This window comes from Camelina sativa, chromosome 11, assembly GCF_030686135.1.
Source record: "Camelina sativa cultivar CO46 ecotype springtype chromosome 11, ASM3068613v1".
NCBI classification, from domain to species: domain Eukaryota; kingdom Viridiplantae; phylum Streptophyta; class Magnoliopsida; order Brassicales; family Brassicaceae; genus Camelina; species Camelina sativa.
In genome coordinates this window covers 11,752,794-11,771,272 of record NC_141890.1, presented here as the reverse complement: position 1 = coordinate 11,771,272, position 18,479 = coordinate 11,752,794, and the positions used below count along the sequence as shown (strand labels likewise).

The window sequence follows — 18,479 nt, the reverse complement described above, 5'->3', positions numbered from 1 at the left end:
GTAAAATAGTCTAGTAGATTTAGATTTTGACATGCGGTACACTGCGGGTTAAGTTATTTATTAAAAAACAATTATTTTTTGTTTATTAATTTTATTTGATTTGTTTAGTTTTTAAAATTATATATTGTATTTTGATTGTTAATTCTATAACTTAACCCATAATATACCGCATATTAATTTTAGGATCAAATATGTAACATATGTTTGTCAAAATCATCTTGACCGAGAAAGCCTCTACCAAACAACATTATTCCAAATTTTAATTTAATCTGAGAAATTGTATTTCTTGAAATTTCAATCCATGCTCTAGCAAGAAATCATATTTCTTGAAATTTTTTCATATTATAGTGACATATTATTGACCCGTGCTATAACAAATCAAATTAGAGTGTTTATAATTTTAAATTTTTGATCTATCATATATTTATGATATTCTTAAAAATATCAAATTAAACTATTTTTAAAATACTTCAAATTAAATTATTTAAAAAGTTTATTATAATATATAAAATTATACAATTCAACAAAAGAAATATATGAAATTGAATTTAAATATTCAAATTTTTATTTGTTATACAGTCAAAATTTTAGTTGAATAGATATTTTTTTTAAAGAATAATATTATTAAAGCTTGAATATTTTATAGATTGAATAATTTATATTGGTTTTAATAGTATAACTTTGAAGTATGACTTTATAGTATGATTTCAATGTCCGATAAATCAAAGTTCATGCTCATTCGTATTCAGAATCATTTTGATCATTTTTTTTATAGTATGACTTTGAATCTTTGTCTAGTTTTCTTAGGCAATATGGTTGAGACATTTTATACATTTTTTATTTATCAATTGAGCAATATATGTCCGTTTAAAAAAGTTTAAATTACATCATATGGAGAAAAAAATCATAAATTTTATTAACTAAATATATTATATAATAATTTAAAATAAGTTAAATATAAAATCAGATAAAAGTGAAAGAAGAATCACATATGTTTGTTTTAATTAGGTTGGAAGATTTCCTTATCTTTTAAATGTTACCTATAATTGATTTTATATGTTATTATAATTAACTAAATGCATATTATCTCTAGTTACCAAAAATCAAACTAACCTGTATATTATGATAAATCTAAATCATGAATGTCATAAGTCTATAACCAAAAAATCATATATGTATCTATTATATAGTTTACAAAAAAAAAGTCATGTACTTTCAAAATATTAAATAGGGGATATAGATTTCTCCACTAATGGGTCTTTATTGGGTTTGGGCCTGTCATTGTCTTCTATAGGCAATGAGGAAATATCGGGGAAATATCGGGGAAATATGCGATGGGTTTGGACAGAACGGTCGGACCGGTCCAACCGCGATCTGGTAGGTATTCTGGTCCGGATTACCTCTAGAAATCCGAACAAATAAAAACCCATAAAAAACCGAAAAAACCCGCTAAAACCTATGAACCGGTTGTTGAACCAGTAGGTCGGACCGGCGGGTTAGTTCAAATTAAAATATTTTATTTTTGTCACACTTCATACTCAAACCAAATTAAAAAATAAATTTTGTTATTTATAAAATAATCACATACTTATTATTTTATTTAATTATTTAAAAGTTTAATTTTCGGTTTTTTAGTACTTAACTATGTATGTTCACTTTTGTCCATATATTTATAGAAAAATAGATGTTATATTCATAAAATGTAAACAACCCAATAAATTAATTGACTCGTAGTTCAACCGATCCGACCGATTGACTCAGTGACCCGAAAGACTTCCGGTCTGGTTTGATTTTGTTGAATTCGTGACAAATCAAGAAGCCTAGTGTAGTGTGTGACTCGTGTGATTCTCCATGTTTAAAAATTTTGCTCTCTAGTCTTAATTTATTTGTTATAGGCGTATATTTCTTTCAACAAGATTTATTTATTTATTATAGAAGAATATTTTCAAAGATATCTTCAGATACCTAAAAACCCAAGTCAAACGAATCAAATTCACAAGCAACCCCACAAGATCATGCTTTTATAGTTTCTGTTAATTTTTTAGTGGTCCACTCTTATCCCATTGATATGCATGATAAAGATACTCAAGATTTGTTTATTATAATAAAAACAAAAACGTAGACTAAAACCGTGGGAGATAACATAACATTTGCATGTCTTACAACAACATAGAGAACACAACATTTTAGGTTTAAATAAAACATAACTCTAAGTTAAGACAAACATATAAAACCAGATATAGGTTTTAATTAAACATTAATCTAAGTTAACAGAGACATAATACCTAGATTTTGCATTTCAGCTCCTTATTATCATCTTCCTCATTCATCATCATCATCATCATCATCATCATCATCACCATCATCACCATCACCATCACCATCACCATCACCATCACCATCTTCATCTTCATCTTCATCTTCATCTTCTTTCTCATCCTCCTCATCATCTTCTTCTTCTTCTTCTTCTTCTTCCTCATCCTCTATTGTTGTTATGCAATCATAACCTTCAAACATCACTCTATCGATTAGAATATCACAGTCACGCACCTCGGATCTGATGACGCGGAGAGTTCTCAATGCCTCGCTAGTTGCAGTTGTAGGAAGAGGATGCAAAGCAGTTAGATAATACTCCAACGTATGATTCTTCAGAAACCTCAAAAGTTCGTTTGCGTTTTCTCTATACTCGTCCGTGTTTCTTCCCTCCGAGTCTTTGGCCTTAGGTTGAACCACCGAGTTATCAACCGCTAATCCCTCTTCCCCCAAAGAGGAGTTAAACTTTAGGATGCAAATCTTGAGGCATCTGACCATAGCCCTTACTTCATCTCTAGATGTAGTCTGAAAACAAAGGTATATTATATGAAAACCTGAAATACACACATATATAAACTAAAAAAAGTGAATTATTTTTAGTCTAATACAACTTACAGTGCTATTGACAAATGCTTTCACATTTTGAATAAGCTTTGTGGCAAAAGCTTCCGTCTCTTCCGTCAAAGTCTCTGTCAATGTTTCTACATTAGGAGGAGGTTGTGAATCTGATGAATCATCACTATCCTGAGACATTGCCGTCGAATTAGGGAGCTTTCCACAACTGTCAAACCCTATATGTCCAAATTTATATATACTAGTATAATCCAATTGACCAGTTTCTTTTCTTGGGCTACGGGGCTTTTTTTTATTTGTTGTTGGGCTTCCGTAAAACTTTGCTTGTTCCTTTACAACATTTTTGCCAGTGCTTAATTAAATTTGAAACACACAAAACAAAGCCAAGAGCTACAAACAGAGAAAAGTCCATAACTCGTAAGTGACTGACCAAAAGGTCTCTTTTTAAGACAAGTGTGTGTGCCATACAGATTAACTTAAACAAGATTGAACTCACTGCCCTATTTGAGAGAACCAATCTTGTTGGGTTTTCTGTTGCCTGTACTTCCGGTAGCCTTCTTGCTGTACCAGTCAAGAAAAAGTATTGATAGGGTTTAGTGGGGAACTAGGCTAGGCAGTGAGATCCAAAAGTGTTGATCACTGTGGACCTGTGGTTGTGAGCTAACAACCTTCGCTCGTCAAGGATACATATAGAGTCTATAGTTATTAATGCCATGAGGATGCATATGTGCCGGATGCTCTCGGACACACAAGGAATCAGATGTTTGATCATCTGGAAAGTAGAGCGAAATTGTTCCTTCTGTCCTTCCAAGCCGCAATTGAACGTTAACACAACACACAGACACCAATGAGAGTAACAGACACTTGAAAATATCAGTCTTGAGAAATGAGACTATCTAGTAAAATCTAGGCTTTTTGACATAAGAAAGTAACAAACAGACATCGAAAGTGGGATAAGTAAGGTCATATGAAGATACATTAGTCATTATGAAAAGCTGGCTTTATACTGCTTGATGACAACTACGTGTTAAAAACAACTAAATCATCCTCCAATGCTGGTCAGAGAAATGTGCTCTGTACTGCTTGATGAAAACCCAACTCTTTATACAAAAAAAGCCTATCCTATGATTTGTTGAGTGGGTGGGGTCTTTTTAGGTGGCTCGGTTCTTCGGGTTAGTCTTGTGCCGTTAAGGTACAATGTGATATTACAACAAAGAGATATCACCTAATGGCTTGGTCCCTTTCAAACATGACAAGTGAAAAATCCAGAATATAGCTTAACACGTTCTGTCATGTCACGATGGATCAGCTAATAAGGCCTATATAACACATTGCTCAACTTTGAACTTGATAGCAAAATCCAAACATGACAATGAAAAAAAGCAGTCAGGAGAGAATAGGATTTGCTTACCTCTGCAGTTGCATTCCTTCCTTGCATCTAACAAATCAGATTTGTTGTCAGCAAGGGCCATGATGACCATATTAGGGCTTACCTATTCACACAAGAATATATAACCCACAGAGACAGAAACTAAAGCTTGACAGTAGCTGCAACTGGAAGTCAGAAAGTAACAAAGAATAATCAAAACCGAGATGAGACCCCTGTGCCTGCAGTTGCTGAACCCATTTACTAAGAAGACATAAAAAACTCAAACGAAGACTAAGAAGATAGAAGAACACATAAATCTCGGATAGGGAAAGTAGCTAAATTACATAAGCAAACAATTGATGAACATATAAATCTTGCTGTAGATTCTGATGAGTCCTCCAAGGTTCTTGCTCATAAACCAAGTAGAATCTTCACGGGAATAAGATTTGTGATTGTTACTACAATAATTAAAATGTTCTTGTTGGAACATTCAAGACAAAGTCAAAGAAGAATATGATTTCTTTTCAATTAAATCTATACTAGTAAGTTGCAAGTTCGAATGAAGAGATAACATAACTAATACTACTAGAGAGGTTACAATCGTTTCCCAAATTTCATCATCACAACAAAGCCAAGCCACTAAAGTGTTGTTAACAAGAAAGCAACTTAACTAAGCTAACAAACCCATATTTATTTATAATAAACAAAAAAAAAAAGGAGCAGGAGCAAGTAGGATGCTGATGAAGTGATATTCAGATCAAATATGTAAACTTTGAAGTTGAAGGCGATCGACAGCATCTTTGGCAGCTTGCTGAGCTCTTAATTTGGCCCTGTTCTTCCTAAAAGCTTTGAGCATCATGTCCTTGAGACGCTTAGGCTGGCCTTTCACAAAATCTTCATTTCTGAATTCCAATTTCCCAGACCCAGCAGCCTTCTTCTTAACTCTTCTAAACCCATAATAGCTGAGCTCGGAGAGAAACTCACAGAGTTTGCCGCAATTGAATGGCAGAAGGATCTTACTGCGGATTCGCTCCTCCTGGCTACACATGACGAAACCGTTGTTGCGTTTGTTCCACGAGATTAATGAATCCGTCGAAGGATCTTCCACAAGTTCGTATATGTCGACGTAGAACGAACCCATCACTCCATTTGGGTATTTCTCAGCCATCCCCTCGACGAAGAATCCCCAGATCTATAAAATATCTAACAAACCCCCCCCCCCCCCCCAAAATTCTGAACCTAAACAAACTCTGATCAATCATTCTCGCAAAACTTTTGTTTGTACATATTTCTCGGCTGATGGGCCTTTTTGGACCTGGGCCTGCCATTGTGTTCTGTTTTTTTTCCTTCTCAAATTGTGGAAGCAATATAAAAGATGATGATTTGTGTAATAGAGAGTTAGAGACATTATTAAATTAGGAGGATAACATTCAGGTTTAAACAAAATAACAAATGATTCTTCTTAGCTACACGATTAGTTTAACCACACAAATTACTGTATATTGTATAAAATATCTACATGAATAACTGAAGTTGCATTGCATGGTGACATGCAAAATCAAATATAAATTATGTGACAAACCTCATTTAATATTGTCTTTCGGTTTGATCTGTTTATTTCCGACCCACGGCATGTTATTCGTTACTCGTTAGAAATGTGTATTTAGGAAACAAAATTTGAAGTGATGGAATTTTTTTAAGGATTAATTTTTTAAATAAGTATTTAAATATGTAAAATTAAAAGGTAGAATCCAAAATTCACTTCAAAAATGTATATATATATATATAGATTAGTAGAAGTGCTAATACTTTGGCTGATCCTATTATTGCAGAAGAAGCTAGGATTACCCTTATGGCCTTATTAAGGATATCTTGGGTTTGTTGATTGTATGTGAATCCCTTATAATGTGACTTTTTTTTTATCTATTATTCAATGGATAATTGTTTTTTTTTTTTTAAAGAGTAAATATTACGAAAAATCGAATAAATAAAATATGTTTTCTAATTTGTAAATGTTTTTTTGATGGAAAATATTAATGTTAAACAATATTATGGAAAAATTTTCTTTATAGAAGGAAAAACAAAAAGACCTAAAAAAAAACTCTCTTCTTCTTCTGACAGATTGAAAATATCTTATCATATCATTAAGACGGTCATGATTTCTGGCATTCGTAAATTTCCGATTGATGGCCATATTGTTGAAGCTAGCTGGTGGAGTTAATTAAGATGATGATTCAGATCAAATACGTAAACGTTGCAATTGGAGGCGATCGACAGCATCTTTGGCAGCTTGCTGAGCTCTGGATTTGGCCCTGCGCTTCCTAGAAGCTTTGATCATCATGTCCTTGAGACGCTCAGGCTGGCCTTTCACAAAATCTTCATTTCTGAATTCCAATACTACCCCAGAACCAGCCTTCGTCTTAACTCTTCTAAAGCCATAATAGCTGAGCTCAGAGAGAAACTCAGAGAGTTTGTCGCAATAGAATGGCAGAAGAATCTTACTGCGGATTCGCTCCTCCTGACTACACATGACGAAACCGTTGTTGCGTTTGCTCCACGAGATTAATGGATCCGATGAAGGATCTTCCACAAGTTCGTATATGTCGACGTAGAACGAACCCATCACTCCATTTGGGTACTTCTCAGCCATCCCCTCCTCCTCCTCGTTCTCAACACGAAGAATCCCCAGATCTATAAAATATCTAACAAACCCCCCCCCCCCCCCAAATTCTGAATAATCTCATCAACCCTAAAAAAAAAACTCTCATCATGTCGCAAAACTTTTGTTTGTATATATTTCGCGGCTGATGGGCCTTTTTGGACTTGGGCCTATCATTGTCTTCTTTTTTTCCTTGGAAGCAATATAAAGACATTTCATGATTTGTATAATAGAGAATCCCATTAAATTGGGAGGATAACATTCAGGTTTAAACAAAATAAAAATGATTCTTCTTAGCTACACGAATAGTTTCACTTCACATATGACCACACAAATTATATTGTATAAATATCTACATGAATAAGTGAATTTGCATGGTGACATGCAAAATCAAATATAAATTATGCGACAAACATCGGTTAGGGTGTATTATTTGGGTATTTCTCAGCCATCCCTGCTTGAAGACCAAGACCAATCCATTCCGACCCGTTACTGTATGTTTTTCTTTTTATAGAATAGAATAGAATGCACCCATTAATGTTTTACAAACCTGCCTTTTTTTTGCTTGCTTCATGTTTTTATTCTTTTCCTTTTTTTTGTGGGTAGATTCTAGAAAAACATAGTCAGGGTGTATGGTGTAAGCAAGAGTGAGTTACTTGACCGCCTTGCTTTTCTTTGGGAGAAACAAAAGTGATTGCGAAGACCAAAGAAGCCCTTGCTATAGCTGGAGTAAATGTTACTTCTTGGTAAGAATTTGCTACAAGGAAAGGTGATGAGAAAAACCGAAGCAAACATATCCTCTTCTTTGTTTTCTGATCCATTTTGTAGACAAAAGAAAGTTGCATATGTATCTTTTGAATTGGTCTGTTCGTAACATTTCCTTTAAATAACGCCATTATATTTCAGTCAAATGTCCTTTATATTAAGAATCTGAGCTTTAAGACAACTGATGAGAGTTTGAAGAAGCATTTGACTGAACTGGTGAAGCAGGGCAAGATTCTGAGTGTCAAGGTAAGCTCCTGTTCGTTACTGACACATGATGTGCACTTATACTGTGAGTCTAATCTTTTATTTTCCATTATAAGCAGATAATAAAGCATGATCTACAGGTATGGGAAGAATCTTTGAAGCGGTTACGGTTTTGTAGAATTCGACTCTGTACAGACAGTCAGACAGCCACCAGTGTCTACAGAGATCTACAGGTATATTATAGTTAAGTCTCTTTGGAAACTTAAAAGTTGAATGGAGTAGATGAAGTATAGTTACACTTTCTTCTTTGGCAAGGGACTGTTCTGGATGGGCATGCTTTGATCTTGAGATTCTGTGAAAACAAGCGGAGTGACAAGGTTGGAAAAGATTCAGGCAAGGACAAAACTTCGACAAAGTTGCATGTGAAAAATGTAGCTTTTGAGGCAACCAAGAATGAACTAAAACAGCTCTTCAGTCCATTTGGACAGGTACACACTTATCTCAGGATATAGAATTATGTTATGGGGACAGCTTATTAGTTCTATTTTACAAACCATGAACACATACTGCCATTCTCTCGTACAATGCTGAAGTTTTGGTCTTTTTGTTAGAGAAACTACAAGGGGATGAAACATTAGCTCTCTGGCATTGGAACAATATAGAAATTATGTGCAAACAAGTTGGATTTGGATAACATTTTTCAAAAACATCTAACAATGTTGCGGTTTCTTGTTTATGCAGATCAAGAGTCTGAGGCTTCCAAAGAGGAATACCGGGCAATATGCGGGTTTTGCTTTTGTTGAATTTTTGACAAAGCAACAAGAAGCCTTAGACCACTACAACAAATATGCACATTGTTAACCAGAGAAAAACGCTATCATAGGTCTTTGATAGCGTTTTCATGAGCGCTGTTTTAGGGCACTGTTATTATATGTACCCCATATACAATAGCACTTATTACGTATGCTATGTTATAAAAATATAACATAGCTTTAAGAAATTGCTATATTATCAAGATCATAATTTTGAAAAAATTTATACAACATTTGTTTTTTCGTGCTATGTTATAGTTTTATAGCATAGCTCTAATAAACTGCTGTATTATCAAGATTATAATTTTGCAAAAATTTATACAATATTTAATTTTTCGTGCTATGTTATACATATCTAATATAGCTGTTGCGAAATGCTGTTTTATCTTGTTTACTGTGCTATGGTATATTCTTTTATCATAACGTTTACCTGTACTTTTATAGCATTTTCTGATATGTGATTATAGCACACATAACCTGTTTTATAAAATCTCATAAAATCTGATTAATAAACGTCTCAGATCCAAAATACATAACAAAAGTCTCAAGAACATCAGTTTACCATCAAAGTCTCAAGAACATCCAAAATAAACAAGCAATCTCAAGTACTTAACATTACACAATAAAACCATCAGTTTAAGACATAATGACCTTGTTCTCTGGCCAAGCAATGCAGGAGCTAAGTGCATCTTCAATAATCTCTATTTCATCGGATGGCCTCCAAACTTTTACATTTTTCACCTTCACAACATCTATCCACACTTTAACTGCATTAGAACCCAAGCGAGTAAAGTGAACCTTATGTTCTGGATCATTTGTTCCCCATCGTCCTTCAGCCACAACCCTATTCTTTTCAGTTAAATCCATCAACTTGCACTTCTTATTCTCCTTGGAAATAACTTTATTAATGCGCTGCCATGTTTACAATATAAACCATCAGTCATCATATAATTAACAAAAACAACTTCATAACATATGAAAACACTTACTGGAGACTTCCTGAGAGGAGACTGTGATGGTAAAGTATTCTTTATTGGTGATATTGGACCCGTTGCATCATCAACAGGAGACTCAGAACCAGATGCAGACTTAGAAGACATAGATGCAGATTTGGCCTGCGATGCAGCCTTTGAAGCTGTTGCTGAAGTTTTGGACTCTGTAGCAGACTTAGAAGCTGTGGCTGCAGACTTGGCCTTTGATGCAGACAAAGAAGCATGTGATGTAGCATTCTGACCAGTTGGAGTTGAGGGATTTTCAAAATCAACCTTACTCAGGGGCCAAGATACGTAAGCCATCAAACAGTCCTCAAGAAATGACATTTCAGCTGTAGGTCTCCATAGTGATGTATCAGGCTGCTTTACTGAATCCACAAATACTTTAACTGCTTTTGGTCCAAGAGGAATTCCGTTAACCAACGCACTTGGTTCTTGTGTCTCCCAACGCCCCTCAGCAACAATGACGTCACCCTTAGACAAATCCAATAGTTTACATTTGTTTCCTTGTATACCCTGTTAAACACAATCAGTAAACAAATCCAATATAATTAATTAGCATTATAGACAGGGGTAATACATTGCTAACACATTGCTAGAAATTATAAATACCATAGGGGCAATGTCTTCCATTTGGATGTTGTTGTCTACCAGTCTACACTTATCAGTTGGCCATGCGATTATATGTCCAACAGCTTCTTTCATATGAAAGATCTTTTGTGCAGGTCTCCATAGAAATGCATCTGGTTTATATGCAGCTTCAACTAACACTTTGAGATCATAAGGGCCAAGACGACAGTCATTCACTATGTCATCCGGATCAGAAGAAAGAATCCGACCCTCACCAACATTTTCATCAATGTCAGACCAATCAACAAACACACACTTAGGATGTGCTCTTTTGTTTACACTCTGCAACAATTTCATGAGCAACTAAGAATCATAAACGACACTAAGAAGAATCACTTAGCTGATATGAAAAGAAGTAAGAATATGTTACTCTTGCAGCTGAGTTTTCATCCATTTCAGCTTCTGGTCTCTGTAACATAAACAAAAATAACATCAATTTATATTACTCTAACTGGCTGATGAATAGTAGAGAACTCTTAAGTATCTAACCTGATTCTTGATTCTGCCAAGTTCACTTTCCAAGGCATTGACCTGTTTTACTAATTTTACTTGCCGCTCTTCCATTTCAGCCATACACTTGCTCTGCATTTGTAAACAAGCTAATTTGGTCTTACTCATGCCTCTACCCATTGCCCTCAGCCTACCAGAATTGTCAGGTCCTAAAAGCTTGGCGAGGTGATCTTCATCTGGATTTGTTAAAAATGCTGGAGCATCACTTCCACCAATTTCAGCTGCTTTTTGCTGAAAAACATAAAGACAGTTTCAGGTTTTACTAGTCGATAACACACTATTTACTGGTGTACAACTCTATTCAGACTTACAATCAAATCAGCTGCATTCGTATCTACTGGTGTACCATCCTTTTTGGTGCGAGACTTGATCCAAACATCTAGTCTTGTCACGCTGGAAGGATCTTCACTTTCAGCTTTCTGTTCCAGAAAACAAAATTTCAGTAACAGTACAAGCACTATGTATAATAATAAACAACATAGTTGTAGTATATATGCTTGCCATTTCTTCTGTTAGTCTGCTGATCCCTTTACGACTAGTGGTGTGAGGTATCTGATTCTTTCTTTTTGCTTTATATTTCTCACTCACGGCCTAATAATGAAACATGTTAATTACTAATCACCAATCAACTACTAAACAATTATAATCACAAGTAATTACCTTAAATGCAGCACTAGTTTTGAGTTTGACAAATTTTTGCCAATCAACAGGACCAATATTTGGTGGTCTCAAATTCATCCTCTCTTGGTTATTTGCAGCCAAATTTATAGCCTTCACCGTGACAGACTTGTGTGATCGCCACAAATGTCCCATCTGGTGAATCACAGATATCCTTTGCCAATCTTCATCAAGCTCAAACCTTGCCTGCATTCACTTACACTCACACCATAACTATAAAAGTAAACATGTTCAATTGAGAGACTTTTTAAAAACAAAAAAAAATTCTTGTTACCTGAACAGATCTCCAGAGAAGTGTTTTAAGATCTGGACTCACTTTCTTCCAGTTAGGTATGTTGATAGGGATGTGTTCTCGCATCAATGTCCCTACATATGATGCCAACTTGACTGACCCTGGACCAACCGCTACTCCAAGTACATTGTAATCAACTTTCACTCTAACAGATGGATCCTTGGCTAGGTTTTTCATCTTTGTTGGTCCTCGTTTTCTTTTACGCGTAGCAGGCTGCTCATGTTCTTCAGACAACACAAACTCTCCTACTGGTTCTTCTGGTTGCTGTTGAGTTTGTGGTTCTTCGGAATGATGCTCCTCTTCCTCCACATGTTGTTCTGTTGCTACAGGTTGGGCCTCCACATGCTGTTCTGTTGCTACAGGTTGGGCCTCCACAGTACAAATAAACTCAGGTTCGTCATCATCCTTAGACTTTCTCTTTCTTTTTCCTCCACCCTTCTTCCCTCCAACCTTCTTTTTAGTTCCACCCATTTTAATTCACCTGCGTAAACAGAAAATTAATCACTTAGAACAGAAACTTAATCACGTAGAACTTATATAATAGAATACATCATAAAATCTACAACATTCAACAAACATCAACCATAAACAAAAACATATATATATATATATATATATATATATATATATATAAATGAATCAAGAATCTACTCTTGCACATATATGCCTTCACAATCAGATCTAGCATATTCAGCTTCATCCATTTCAGTATCCATGTCAACATCTACTGGCAATGGACCAATTATATCTGCATTTCCAGACTGAACATCTTCTTTACTATATCTTCTTGAAGCACCTCTCATAACAACAGACCAACTTGATCCATCTTCACTTGAATAAAATACTTGCTTTGCTTGAGATGCTAGAATATACGGATCCTTCTGAAAGCTTACTTGGCTCTGATTTAAGTTAACAAGTGTGAACCCATCTTCCACTTTAACTCCATTACCTTTTACTGCCCAGTTACATCTAAATATCGGCACATAGAACACATGGTAGTCCAACAATATGATGTCAGTAATTCTCCCATAATAGTACACCGTGGACCATATGCTAGCCATTTACCTCATTAGTCCGCTTATTAGTCTTCCACCGTGAAGCATTACATTTGGGACATTTATCAAGCTTCTTTAACTTCTTTCTGAAGAGGCAGCAATCATTAACACATGCGTCGATCTTTTCATATCCCATATGAAAGCTCTTTAAAAATTTCTTGACATCATACAATGATGTGTGAAAGACATTACCATCTGGCAACATGCTTGGCAATGTCTGAAGCAGTTCATTGAAGCTCTTATCCGACCAGCCATTATGTGTCTTAATCCTAAACAAAGTCACAATAGCCGATAACTTGCTGTGGTTTGAACAGCTAGGGTATAGTGGGGTTTCAGCATCCCGGATCTTTGCAAGGAACTCATCCTCTTGTTGGTCCTCACCCTCTGCAATCTCACTTAAGTCGCCCACAGGTTGGTCAGCTAAGTCACCTCTAAAAGCCAACTCTTGATCAAAAAATTCAGCAGCTTTATATAACTCAAAAACTTCCTCATTCCACTGAGTTGGTTTACTTTGAAATTCATCTACTGACTTCACATCTCCATGATGATACCAATCACTATGCACCTTGTATGCCTCATCCATCCCTCTTATTACAAGATGCTCAACCACAACACTGTTTAACTGTCGTACTACATTACGACAGTCTTTACAAGGACATATTATCATTTCTATGTCACCTAAAGCCGCAGACACATCCCTTACAAATTTCCAAGCTCCACTTTTATAACCAGGATCAGCTCTTCAATGGATAATTAAAGAAAAAAATCATAACTAAAAGAACATCTTAAAGTATCCAAACCCAAAATAAAACCTAATTATGAAATATAATTCCTTACCTGCATAGATGCACCCATGCCTTGTCCAACATTATATGTTATAATATAAATTTTAACCTTTATAGATAAAATAGAGATACATATTATACAAAGCTCACATTAAGCAACAATTCAGACAATACTGCACTACTTCAGACACATACAGATGCTCTTAAACCAATATCTAACTGTGTAAAATCTCACTAATCTAATCACTATTTATACGAATCAGACTCAAAGGACAAAACATAGCAATCACCAATATTCGTGTGTAATAATAATGTTTAACTATTGGTTGAGTGATACTAACCTGTTGTGTGAGTACAGAGAAATGAGAAGCTTCAGTTCCCCAACATTTCAATCACCAACACTTGGGAAAAAAAAAAAATCGTTCAGTTTATGAAGGCGCAAATACTCAAATCCAAAAGCTATTTTTGAGTCAAATCTGTAAATAATCGAACCCTAACAAAACAGATGGATTCGAAACTCCACATTCTCAAAATCTGTAAATAATCGAACCCTAAAAAACAGATAACGAAATAAATCTAGATAAATCGAACCCTAACAAAACAGATAACTAAATCTGACCCTTATCGAAATCAAAAGCTGTTTGAAATCACAAATAATCGAAACAAATAACGAAATTAGGAGGAAGAAGAAAGACATGCCTCAAAAATGGATTCGAGCTATCAATTGCGATGGATATGGAGATTTAGGGCGAAATTGGGGCTTTTCACAAACGGCGAAATTGGGGCTTTTCACAAACGGCGATAAAACTGAAGAATTGATAAGAAATTTAGAAGAATTTGAGCACACACAGAGAATTTAGAAGAAGAAATCTTCTTAGGTTGAGCTTAGGTTGTAACGAGAGAGAGAGAGAGAGTGTGTCGAGTTTTTGGGTTTTTTTTTTATTTGGCGATTAAGTGAATAATTTCACTAAGTATTGGCGGACAAAAGTCACTTTTGTTTCCCGCTACATAATTTTCCTATCATAGCGTTAATAAGATGCTATTAAAAAGTAAGCGAAAAAAAATCTCATCTTTCATAGCAGTGACGGAAAATGAGCTATATCCGTCTGCTATCAATGTACATATTTGTTGTAGTGGACGCTAAAAAAGCATTATCGAGCGCCCATTTCTATGGACACCATTTGGTAAGTCTTGTGTTGTACTCTTGTCTGGTCATTTGGCATCCTTGGATGCATTCTCGACTCTCTTATCTGCCCCTTTTTCAGGTGCTCAAGTGGGCCAACGATGTCAATAATATGGAAGCGATCCGTGAGCATTCTGCTGCTAAGATGGACCAAGAAAACGATTATGCAAAGAAAAGGAAAAGCTTGAAAGTTGTTGATGAAAGCACAGGGAAGTTTGAGAGAATAATAGCTGAATATGCATTGTGTGTCGTCGCTTTTGGGATCTTTCATGGTTGAAATTTTATTCTGTACTGGCCCCATTTACTATTTATATATTTGTGTCTTGAAGTCATATAATACCATATACCTCCTCAAGTCAAACTAACAAGTGGTGTCTTGTCTTGATCATATAATAATAATATACCTTACCTGAATTAACAAGTGGGTGTCTTGGGATCATATACTAGTAATATATACCCTACTAAAGTCCAACAATATTTTAAGGTTTCAATTTGTTATGTTTTTAATAAGCAAATTGAAGTATCCCATGAAGGTGGACCAAATACTAAAGATTCTTGTCAAGCGAACTGCCACAAGATGCATGATCCAAGGAGCCCACATTTAAAATTACTTACTAATAAAAGGAGTCCATTGAGGCTCCTCAGCCTATCCACATCAGCTATTTTAAAAACCTCTATGAAGATGCCACATAAGCAAGCATAAGGAAAGCTAAATTCTCAAATCAAATTCCACGTGTATCTCCCTATCTTACTACTCAAAAGTCAAAACGTGAGAGAATCGAAGCGTTATGACTTCTCAAAACCCTCCAGCCTTTAGTTACTGTTATGACTTCCATCACTTCCAACCTTTTTTCCTTTCAATCCGAAATCAATGGCGTCCCTCCAGCCTGATATCAGTATTCTTCTGTGCAGAGAGAAGAGACAGAGGCCAGAGAGCAACAGTTTGTACATCGCAGATCTGGGAACCTTAATCTACGGTTGTCTGTCACCATAGTCAAGATGTTAAACTCAAGTAGTTTACGTTAAACTCAAGATGTTTTCTTAACACCATAGGCATACTTAAACATGGGTATTTCCACTCCTTCCATCTTTCAGTTTCATCTTTTACTTGGGTCTTTTGTCAGTTTTGTCTGTTCATATATGGTCTCTGTTTTTTTTCTTAAACCTTTGGAAAATTAGAAATCAGAATCGCCTGATTTTCTAATTGGGTTTGATGTTGCAGGCAATATATTGTGTAGCCAGAATTTGGTTCATAATTAGTATGTAAACGTTTTGTCTTCTGTGAATCGTTGGGTTTTATGCACTTGCCACATATATAAGCAGAGACGATTGTCAGATTTTCAAAGCATAGTAATTACTAAAGGTAAGAGTTGATGTGTATAATAACTTAACATGCTTCCCATATTATGATCATTCACCACAATGTTAGGTTTATCATATTCACTTTCGGTTCTTTGGCAAAACAGAATTACTCATGAAATTTTTCTTGGTTGGAAGACTATACTTACTTATCTTTCATCACAATATTTTAACGTGATTCTTTCAGTTTTTGTAGTGATAAGCGGCTTTAGAAATCAACAACCTACAGGCTTTGGGGTTAGCACATATATAGATTCCAAAGGAAAATACAGACAAAGTGTCGTAGAGGACATTCCACAAAGTCAACTGTAAGATGGTTATTGAAAGTTTGTTTCAGCATGGTAACTGGTAAGCCTGTTTTCGAAATAGTTGCAGTTTGGATTTTTGATAAAATCCTTTTTTTTTTCTTTTTTTTTTTGCATCAGATGGTGTTTTGATATGTTGAATGCAGGTCTGGAGATGCAAGTGAGCCTTACCAATGTTGGCTTAAAGAGAAGAAATATAAAGCTAGCTACAATTTTATGATTTCGCCGACTTTTGTTTCTTCGTTAACTATATGGTTTCTTTTAGGAAAAACTAATCACCATTTATGGTTTCTTGTCACCACCAACAGATTGACAAGATATACTTGAATGGTGTAAAGCACCACTGACTAACTGGAAGCCCAACTTCATTTGTAAACTCTTCCTACAAGTTTTGGTCTACGAACTTTGGAGAAAACTAAATGCTAGGCTGCAGTCTTCTAAATCAAAACATGGAAGTCACATCATCATAGACATCTTCTCCTACAGTGCAAGATGGAAGGCCTGGGAAGTTGCTCTCCATCAACTCAAACGATGCAGAACAAAGAAATCTCTTACCTCAGTACCTCTACTTATGGTTCCCCTTCTGTAATATACTTTCTCTCAGCATTTAAATGTGTTGGAATTCAATTCGAAGTACGAGATGTCTCCAAATTAAACTGCTCAGGGTTAATACCTCTCATTCGTTCCTTCTGTGCCCTGATGTTATGCTCGCATGCTATGTTTTGTATAAGTGCTCTAAAACAATCCCACTGCAAAAAAGAATACGCTTAATAGACATGTGTAAAAGTAAGTTGTTCATTTAATTATACAAATCCAACTCATCTACTCTTTTATCATCACATATCCAAATTATCATCAACATACAGTAAAAGGTGATTATATCATATTGAAAGCTTTTACGTTATATACAACGCTAATACTTAAGCTACTCAAATATGAACATGTAATACTTTTACTACTAAAAATTTATCCTCTCCAAATATTTATTATAAAACACATTTTTTTGCCAAAATACTTTATTTCAGAAATATGTCAAAATATTAATGTAATTGTTTTAAGACATTTATTAATTGAAATTAATCTCAAATTACAAAAAAAAAAAAAAAAAATACTCTTATAAAAACGGCATGATCCCTAGTATTAATAAAAAGGAGATTAAAAAGATTGATAAAATACCCAGAGAGTAGTAGCATAACACTTAGGCTAATTAAAACTAACATAACTCTACGGGTAGAGTAGCATTCAGGTTAATTAAAACAAACATGACAAACATAAATCTAGGTTAATTAACACAAACATAACAAACAAAAAGGTCTATAAACGTAGGCAAATCCTCCCCATTTACTAACAGTCTCATCACTTGACTCTTTCATCATCCTCACCCTCATCACCCCCACTGTCATCTCTAAAAGTCATATCTTTCAATCATAAGACGATCAATCAGCTTATCACAATGACGCACATCATCCTTAGTGAGTTTTAGAACACGAAGAGCATCATCAATTATAGCAGTAGGCGGCGGAAATGTAGTGAGATAGGATTCCAAGGTATGGCTCTTCGAATACTCGAAAAGACCAAGTGCATGTTCCTTGGTGTAATCATCTGCCACAGGTTGAGAAACTAAATCATCTACCTCGAATCCTTCTTGCACCAACTTTTTATGCATATCCGAAGGCATCATATATTAATTTAGTTTATATGTGTGACCATGTACTAATCATGTACAAATGTATTGGACTATACTTTGTGTAGCTCACACCATTTCCTCATTCTCACAACATAAATATAAGTTAAAACAAACATTTAGGTGAGACATCTCATCTCATTCATCATCTTCTTCACAAGTCTCATGTTGTTTTGCAATCTTTATTTCCTATTTGCCGTATAAAATCAAGTATTTTTTGTAATTAATATATATATTTTTTCTATTTTATAACAGATTACAATAATTAATTCTGTTTTTTTTAGAATATTTTTTTCCAAAATGGATCTCTC

The 18,479-nt window shown here is 34.9% G+C and overlaps 6 protein-coding genes and 1 long non-coding RNA gene across 7 annotated transcripts; 2 read left to right on the top strand and 5 right to left on the bottom strand.

The window, feature by feature from the left end:
• Window positions 1-2,071: 2,071 nt before the first annotated feature.
• On the bottom strand, window positions 2,072-3,108 carry LOC104727909 (uncharacterized). The gene is made up of 2 exons (XM_010446968.2): window positions 2,929-3,108; window positions 2,072-2,838 (listed from the first exon to the last, which is right to left on the bottom strand). The coding sequence occupies exons 1-2, from the start codon at window positions 3,064-3,066 to the stop codon at window positions 2,323-2,325; spliced, it is 654 nt and encodes a 217-aa protein (XP_010445270.2). The 5' UTR covers window positions 3,067-3,108; the 3' UTR covers window positions 2,072-2,322.
• A 1,707-nt stretch (window positions 3,109-4,815) lies between these two features.
• On the bottom strand, window positions 4,816-5,478 carry LOC147933873 (heat stress transcription factor A-4b-like). The gene has a single exon (XM_087470858.1). It carries the CDS (start codon window positions 5,421-5,423, stop codon window positions 5,013-5,015), a length of 411 nt encoding a protein of 136 aa, XP_087326984.1. The 5' UTR covers window positions 5,424-5,478; the 3' UTR covers window positions 4,816-5,012.
• A 749-nt stretch (window positions 5,479-6,227) lies between these two features.
• Window positions 6,228-6,974, bottom strand: LOC104723082 (heat stress transcription factor A-4b-like). Its single transcript, XM_010441377.3, has one exon. The coding sequence runs from the start codon at window positions 6,903-6,905 to the stop codon at window positions 6,495-6,497; it is 411 nt and encodes a 136-aa protein (XP_010439679.1). The 5' UTR covers window positions 6,906-6,974; the 3' UTR covers window positions 6,228-6,494.
• Window positions 6,975-7,647: 673 nt separating this feature from the next.
• On the top strand, window positions 7,648-8,521 carry LOC147933872 (multiple RNA-binding domain-containing protein 1-like). Its single transcript, XM_087472360.1, has 5 exons — window positions 7,648-7,683; window positions 7,821-7,925; window positions 8,003-8,116; window positions 8,177-8,371; window positions 8,495-8,521. Exons 1-5 carry the CDS (start codon window positions 7,648-7,650, stop codon window positions 8,519-8,521), a joined length of 477 nt encoding a protein of 158 aa, XP_087328486.1.
• Window positions 8,522-9,175: 654 nt separating this feature from the next.
• Window positions 9,176-12,361, bottom strand: LOC104724506 (uncharacterized). The gene is made up of 9 exons (XM_087471620.1): window positions 11,780-12,361; window positions 11,488-11,691; window positions 11,329-11,418; window positions 11,139-11,246; window positions 10,807-11,058; window positions 10,688-10,726; window positions 10,300-10,599; window positions 9,685-10,203; window positions 9,176-9,607 (listed from the first exon to the last, which is right to left on the bottom strand). The coding sequence occupies exons 1-9, from the start codon at window positions 12,266-12,268 to the stop codon at window positions 9,332-9,334; spliced, it is 2,277 nt and encodes a 758-aa protein (XP_087327746.1). The 5' UTR covers window positions 12,269-12,361; the 3' UTR covers window positions 9,176-9,331.
• Window positions 12,362-12,444: 83 nt separating this feature from the next.
• Window positions 12,445-13,746, bottom strand: LOC104707578 (uncharacterized). Its single transcript, XM_087472359.1, has 3 exons — window positions 13,690-13,746; window positions 12,863-13,592; window positions 12,445-12,696 (listed from the first exon to the last, which is right to left on the bottom strand). Exons 1-3 carry the CDS (start codon window positions 13,719-13,721, stop codon window positions 12,445-12,447), a joined length of 1,014 nt encoding a protein of 337 aa, XP_087328485.1. The 5' UTR covers window positions 13,722-13,746.
• A 1,868-nt stretch (window positions 13,747-15,614) lies between these two features.
• Window positions 15,615-17,170, top strand: LOC147933871 (uncharacterized). The gene is made up of 4 exons (XR_015570366.1): window positions 15,615-15,889; window positions 16,043-16,183; window positions 16,367-16,527; window positions 16,631-17,170. It is a non-coding gene; the product is annotated as an uncharacterized LOC147933871 (long non-coding RNA).
• Window positions 17,171-18,479: the final 1,309 nt, after the last annotated feature.